Here is an 8,354-nt window from a genome sequence, read left to right as displayed (position 1 = left end):
ATAAGTGATAGCTAGCGAAAAACTAATATCGCAGCTGAAAAGAATGACCCAAAATAAGTGGGTTTCAAAAAAAATTCTAACAAGATAGGATCAAATTTGCCTGTGTTATCAAAAAAATCGAATTTTTTAACTTTATGACGTCATCAGAATCCAAAAAATTTAATTTTGCTCTATCACATCCAAATTTTATCCAATTTTGATAAACCAAGAATGTAATTCTACTAAATTTGGGTCATACTTTTCAAATTTGTCATCAAAATTAACCTAGCTCTATTAGATTTTAAGATGGTGGGGGTCTGGTCCTGGAATTAGGCACATATGTGATAGCTAGCAAAAAACTGACATCACAGCTGTAAAGAATGACCCAAAATTAGTTGGTTTCAAAAAAAGTTCCAAGAATCGGATAACAATTGCCTGTGTTATCAAAAAAATCAAATTTTTAAACTTAATGACGTCATCAGAATCCAAAAAATTTAATTTTGCTCTATCACATCCAAATTTTATCCAATTTTGATAAATCAAGTATGGAATCCTACTAAATTTGGGCCATACTTTTCAAATTTGTCATCAAAATTAACCTAGCTCTATTAGATTTTAAGATGATGGGGGTCTGGTCCTGGAATTAGGCACATATGTGATAGCTAGCAAAAAACTGACATCACAGCTGTAAAGAATGACCCAAAATTAGTTGGTTTCAAAAAAAATTCCAAGAAGATCGGATAACAATTGCCTGTGTTATCAAAAAAATCGAATTTTTAAACTTTATGACGTCATCAAAATCCAAAAAATTTAATTTTGCTCTATCACATCCAAATTTTATCCAATTTTGATAAACCAAGTATGAAATCCTACTAAATTTGGGCCATAATTTTCAAATTTATGGTCAAAATTAATCTAGCTCTATTAGGTTTCAAGAATGTGGAGGCCTGGTCTCGGAATTAGGCACATATGTGATAGCTAGCAAAAAACTGACATCATAGCTGAAAAGAATGACTCAAAATAAGTGGGTTTCAAAAAAAATTCTAACAAGATCGGAACTTTGCTAGTGTTATCAAAAAAATCGAATTTTTTAACTTTATTACGTCACAAGAATCCAAAAAATTTAATTTTGCTCTATCACATCCAAATTTTATCCAATTTTGATAAACCAAGTATGGAATCCTACTAAATTTGGGCCATACTTTTCAAATTTGTGATCAAAATTAATCTAGCTCTATTAGGTTTCAAGAATGTGGAGTCCCGGTCCCGGAATTAAGAACATAAGTGATAGCTAGCGAAAAACTGACATCACAGCTGAAAAGAATGACCCAAAAATAGTGGGTTTCAAAAAAAATTGCAATAAGATCGGTTCAAATTTGCTTGTGTTATAAAAAAATCGAATATAAAAACACGTTTTTTCGTTGATCATCCTGTATAATCATTAATTTAAATTTATTTAAATCCCAACGAATTGTTTTCGGATAAAACTCTTTAAATAATTTTTAAATAAATTGGATTTATTAAAGCATATAATAGTAGTATTGTTATTGCTACACCTTATTAGTAAGTTAATGATACACAAAATTAATTAAGCATACTTAAAATGAGAGGAGACATTCAGTTCGTGTTAAATCTATTTACCCTGGTGACATAAATGTTTAAAGCTTAACAATTATTAGTAATCTAGAATAAATTGGTGCAACATTGAAAAATTTTGATAAAAGGGCCACTGTACACAGAGGCGTGTTTGCCACACAGGCGTGGGTCGCCAGGTTCAAAGCATAAACTTGGGTTTATGCTTGCGAAATAGGCAGGCAATACATTGAAATAAATTCGAGTTTCGTAACTTTTGGTCACAATTACCTTATAAATTTTAAAAAATCTTAAAGATTCGATAGCAATTATTTTCTACATTTTTTTTGAAAACATCGTTTTATGGCTAATTTTAATCTGGCGAAAACGATGTCATTGGCTAAAATCGTAAAAATTGCTATAATAATGTCCCATTTTTGAACACAAGGGCTAAAACGTCGGAACCCTACCTACTCCTCTATACCTACCTAGTCGATAAATTCAACCCAACCAACTCGTAATTACAACAATATCCCAGATATATAAAATTTTCGGTCTATTTTTTCCGGATTTATATTTTGCGATTGCAGTGCAATTCCCCGGGATCTCTAGAGGTTGTGAAAAAAATTTTTTTTTGTCTTTGTAATCACCATGGCAACTTCTTGTATGCGGTTCTTTTCGTACAAATTTGTCTTTTTCTCTTTTGATCTTTCCCGGGGTCCCTAGCCGATGCGTGGATAGTTGCCTATTCCGTCGCCGTTTTTACTGTATTTTTATATATTTTATATCCAAAAATAGAGGTCGAGAACAATTTTCTTCGATATACTGCGCCGTTTTATACTTAACTATACTCTTAAACACTCTACTTAACTTGAAAGAAAAACAACAGAATAAAATTTCTACCGTTATTTAAAAAAAATCTAATGAAGACACCTTTTTTAAAAATGTATTCTTTAATTTTTATCTAAAATGAAAAATTAAATTTTAATAAAAATACATTTAATAAAAATGTTTAAATCATGTTTTATAAACATTTTGTACATTTCTTAATAATATTTAATATAATTTATTGTGAATTATTGGATAAAAAATATCCAATATTAACAGAATATTTACATTATTTAGAAAATTATTTAAATAAAAGTGATAATACAATGTTTTATAATAAATCGAAGAATATCGATTATTTTGATGTGTATACGAACTCCAAAGAATTTTATAAACATTTTCAAAATATTACAATAAAAAATTCAACTAAACCACGTGAAATGTTATTTAAAAATAAAAATGAAAATTCGAAACATGTTCAAAAAATTCCATATCGTTTCGAAATGAAAAATTTTAATAAACAAATTTTAAAAAACTTAAAAAATTTATTACAGACTTTAAAAACTGATAATAGTTCCAGGAATGAAATACCAGTTAATAATACAGAAAATGAAATTGAAACTAGTGATGTTAAAACAAAATTGGCTGAAAATCGTTTGTTGAATTTGTTTACGGTTATAAATTTTGATAATGACGCTTGCTATGTTGATAATGCGTATGGATCATTTAATGGAACTTGTTATCATCCAGCAGAATGCCAACATTTAGGTGGAAAATCGATTGGGAAATGTCGCCATCCTTACGGAGTTTGTTGTATTTGTACGTATTTTTTCGATTTATTATTTTTGTAAAATTATTAATTATGATTTTTTTTCAAAGTAGTTTATCTCACTAATACTCTTATAAATAGCAATAATACGTCAATAATATTCATTATTTAAAATTAAACAATAAATTTATTGAAAATAGAAATTTTAATAAAAATAGTTATAGATTAATTTAATAGTTATCTTAATAAAAATTAATTTAATAGTAATATTAATAAAAATTAACTAAAACTTATTTGTTGTTTTATTTACTAATTTTTTTATGTAAGTATTATTTTGTTATTGCTTCTATGTATTTAAAGTTGCCTATAAAAAAAAAAAGTTAAGTTACACTTATTCTTATGTCTATGTCGACATTCCATTATTATTAAGTCTAAAATGTCGTAACAGGTACAATAACTTTATACAGTATAATGCAAATTTTCTTTAAAAAACTTCCAGTTCAATATTCCTGTGGTGATGTTGCTTCCAACGCCTTAAGCTATTTTATAAATCCAAAATATCCAAAACCATCAAATGAGAAATACACGTGCAGTTTTGTATTAGAGAAAACTGACTCAGATATTGTACAAGTTCGGGTAGATTTTGATATATTAGAGGTAAAAAAAAAACAGTTTTTTTAAAACCACAGAAAACGTTTTATTGATTTTTTTTTTTATAGATTTCACCACCTGTGAATGGAACTTGTAGCGATGATCAACTGATTATATCTGGCCAGAATGTTAATGATATTATACCGATTATTTGTGGTATTAATAATGGACAACATAGTATGTAAAATCATACAACTTTTGTTTAAAACTCTATTTTTTAAATTGATTTATTTTTCTAGTATACTTAGATGTAATGGACTCAAGTTCACCATTAATGTTTACGGTGATATCTAATTCAGAGCATGAAACACAATTTCGTATTAAATTAACACAACTTTCTAGAAAACGTTGGTGTCCAGCGTTAAATTGTTTACAATATTTTACGGATGTTAATGGAACATTTGAAACATTTAATTATAAGGAAAGTGGAACTGTTATTTATCGAAACATGCCTGGGTATTTGGTAAGCAAATTTTATGGTTCTTAGAAGGAAATTAGCTAAAAGGTGGAAATGATGGGAGCCAAAGAGTTTCAAAAGGACAGTTTATAATGGGGAAAATTTAAAATTTTCTTTTTTACTTGGGAATAGAAAAGTTTTAAGTTTTTGATTATGGATTCAGATTTTCTATAGGCAATGTTAATTGCAACTTTTTTGTAAATTTATTTATCGTGAATTCTGTTTTTTTAGAATAATTTAAACTATGCAGTTTGTATCAAAAAAGCTCCAGGATATTGTACAATCACATATACAAATATTGATGAAAATGGTTTTGAGTATCCATTTCAGTTAGTTAATTTGGATGAAGGTAAGAAAAATTATCCTAAGAGCCAAGACTATAAAAAAAAAAAACATTTCAAAAAATTAATTTTAATTTGTTTAAAATTTTAGATGGGGGAGTAATTTTTCCACCAGGACAAGCTGGCGCAGAAATTTTTAATTGTCCAGATGATTTTGTGATTGTAAATGGTATTCGATTATGTGGTGATCGTTTTAATGATGGTTCAATTACATCCGATTTTCGGATAAATGCTCCAGTAACAGGTAAATTTTCTTTGAAGGAAAGTAGGTGCGTCGCCAGCCAATAAGGCATCAGGGGATAACCTGAAAGATGCAGAAATAATATGAATTATAAGAAAAACAATTTTAAATGGACATTTTGCTAAAATTGCTAAAAAAGCAAACAGTTTTTTTGCGCTTTTCTTACACATGTGACTTCATTTGACAGATTTAGAGATAGAACATTTTGCTTAATTGATTATTGATGATTTTTTGGAATTTTGGTCATTTGACTGCTTCTGTGGAGGGGGAGGGATATACAAAAATTGGGCTGTTCTTGCAACATCCGGAATAATATTAATCTATAAGCATTTTTGAACAAGAATCAATTGACAAAATGCGGCCCTGTACTCTTGCACACTCAACTCTATCTAGCGCCTACTCGAAGATGAATTTTAAAATCTTAAAAAAAAAAATTTTCCAACTATAATTTAAAAGAAAAACTTTATATTCATTTTAGATTATACAGCTGGACCATTTGTTTTTCCTGTACGTACAAATCAGCAGACAAATGGTCGTGGATTTAAATTATTCTATCGTCAAAATAAATGCACTAATTAATTTCGTGACAGTAAAAAACCTACTAATTTGAATATGACTGCGTGTGTGATAATTAGAGCCATGTTTTTTTTTTTTGTATTTTGGGTCATAATTTTGTAAATTTTTGTATAAATTTATTTAATAAAAAATAATTAAGAAATATTTTTTAAGTTATATGGTTTTTATTACATTTTAATTATTTAAAATAATCTTTTGTTGCAAAATATTTGTTGGTTGATCTTTCCTTTGTTCAACTAAAATCTTGTATACGAGTTCTAGAGATCATTTGGAAAAAGTATTTATTCAAGACACTTTAAAGTTATTTTGATTTTAAAAATCTTCTGGCAGCCCAACAACATTTTGCAATAACATAATTTCCACAATTCCGGTTCTCTAAACTAAAACAATCTAATCAAATAACAATTAGAGATTTATTTCCTTAAAAAATATTAGATATCTCTCAACTAAAAAGTATTTATGCTGCAAAAAAATTGTTATAATAATCCATTTTTTGCGGAAGTAATTATTGAAAAATTAAATGAAAAATATTTTATGTTTATTGTCATTATAAATATCAAGGTAAACGTAAAATGTACCTACATTACATTATTTAAAAAAAAAAATTATTCTTCTATTTTTTGCCTTACATATTTTTTACTATATTACCTATTTAATTAAAGCACGTAAATTATTAGAACTTAAGAACAAAAAAGAATATTGCTACCGGTTTTCAACACGTAATCATTTTTAATAATTAAAAATCTTAATCCAAATTTATATTTGGAAGGTGTCACTCAAAAGAACAGACAAAAAAAAATTATTTATTAATCAAATTTCAAGATCTCGTTAGAAGAAAGCCTTGGCCTTTATCAATCAAGTATTGAGTGAATGTTGTTGTTATTAAGATTTGTGTGTTAATTATAAAAATTTATTTTTGAAAAAGGGTGGGTACTAGTTTGGGGCTTGTCGTTGTAAAACATCGTTCTATTTTGACCTAATTATTAGCTTAGTAGAAATAGACATTTCGCAAGTAAGAATTGATAAGCAAGCTTAAGTTCCCAAAAAATCAAGTTATCTTAGGATCATCTTTAAATTGTGTATTTGCATTTTCATTAATGCCCTCTTTTACAAGCAGGTACATTCTTATAAAGAAAAGTATAACAAGCGGCACTCGTTTTTCCTTAAAAATTATTTAAAGTGATGAAATGAATGGCATTTGTGTTAAGAAAATAAGATAGAGTGTAAAGCAACGAAAGCTTTCGTTTTGCATTTAGTTAAAGTCTGTATTAAATTATTAAAACTTATTATAATAAGACGAGTAGCTCTGTGGATAAACGAGTAACCTTTGAATCTATGGTAAGCTGGTTCGTATCCTGGTAGTGCCACCACTAAGTTTTTTATTTAAAAGTGTTTCCTGACTTTAAACATTTTCCTCTTTACTTATTTGTTTCATTTGATTCAACACAATTAACTATATGTCTCACTCCCTTGTTATAAATAACGTCAATTATTCATAAATCATTGATTTTTCTGCCAGGGGATGGGAATTAAAATAATAGTAAACATGTCTATCTCACTCTTTTATTTATATTTTATCTCACATTTTTATATCATGTTCTCCTATTACAATATATTAAAATGTTTACACTTACAAAATAAAAAGCTTTCTTGTAACCAACCATGCTCTAAAATTTAACTGTGGAATGAAATTTTATAAGATTTTGTAATAGGAGAACATGTTATTATACAAAAAAATTAAAACGTTACGAAATAATTTTGTTTAGAAAAAATTTAATTGAAATCCCAGCTAGATACGAACCGAGGTACACTGGATCTTGAGCCGATTGCCTTAGGCACCTCCCTATCTGGTCCATGTTATCTCAATCATTAATTTAATACTAATCCTCTAAGTTTCGAGAAAAATGAACCAGATATATTCCGATAATGGATAAATATCAACGTTACACGATTGGTAGGTCTTGTACTTACAGAATATTAAATATCATGGTATTTCAGAAAGATCTTAAAAACTCGGCAAATGAATTAACCGTTTAGACTTTTTGCGGCCCTGAAGTTGCTATTTTGAATTTTTGGAAATACATTTGAAACAAAGTATTCAATTTTACGAAATCAATTTATATTAAAGCTTCTTAGAGATACCGTACACATAATCGAAGTGTAATTTAAACTAGTCTTATCTAAGATATTGATAAATATCCAGTTTATCTTCCGGTCAAAGATATCTAGAGGTGAAGAAATCTTAAAAAGAGTCATTTTTTATACTCTTAATGTATGTGACAAACTAACAGAAGTTTTTTTAAATCGATCCATATGTTCTTTTGTGAAATTTTTGATAAATATGTAGGTACTTTTTTTTAAAAATAAAATTGAGGTAAAACAAAAAACCTGACTTAAGTATAATTTAATTTGATTTTAATTTAAGTGAGTTATTTCTTTTTTTGTTTTAAATTTGTTACTTACCCGCCTGAGAGGAAGATTATTAACATGTCATAATAAAAGATTGCAGAGAGGTCATACACAATATATGTATGTGTAGGTATGACTAAGTATTTACGTACAATTAGATTGCAAAATGAATTAATTTGTGGTAGGTAATAATTCTCTTTATAACTATACGGGTTTTTTGTTTCTCGCAATTGTAATCAAGGTTATCGTTATACCTGTGTATACGAGATTATCAAACCGTGTCCAGAAAGTTTTATGTTTTATGTGGTGTCAAAAATATTTATAAGTAGGTGCTTAACTTAAAACAATAAAAAACTCGTAAGCAAAAGAACTCCGTTACTAAGGTCATATTTACCTCTCGTTAGACCGTGTTTTCATATGTGCGATCATAGGGAAACAGTATATGAATTTTAATGAATGGAAGATTCTAAGAATTCGGATAAGAATTATTAACTTGTTACAGTTTCAAGTTTAGTTGTTCGATGTTATTTT

At 27.8% G+C, this 8,354-nt stretch overlaps 1 protein-coding gene across 1 annotated transcript; it reads left to right on the top strand.

Moving 5' to 3' along the window:
- The first annotated feature begins 1,941 nt into the window (after positions 1-1,941).
- On the top strand, positions 1,942-5,417 carry LOC123300576. Its single transcript, XM_044883167.1, has 8 exons — positions 1,942-1,959; positions 2,934-3,198; positions 3,648-3,805; positions 3,868-3,976; positions 4,039-4,262; positions 4,488-4,605; positions 4,689-4,841; positions 5,317-5,417. Exons 1-8 carry the CDS (start codon positions 1,942-1,944, stop codon positions 5,415-5,417), a joined length of 1,146 nt encoding a protein of 381 aa, XP_044739102.1.
- Positions 5,418-8,354: the final 2,937 nt, after the last annotated feature.

Source organism: Chrysoperla carnea, chromosome 5 (genome assembly GCF_905475395.1).
Source record: "Chrysoperla carnea chromosome 5, inChrCarn1.1, whole genome shotgun sequence".
NCBI lineage: Eukaryota > Metazoa > Arthropoda > Insecta > Neuroptera > Chrysopidae > Chrysoperla > Chrysoperla carnea.
This window is presented reverse-complemented; position numbering and strand designations above follow the sequence as displayed.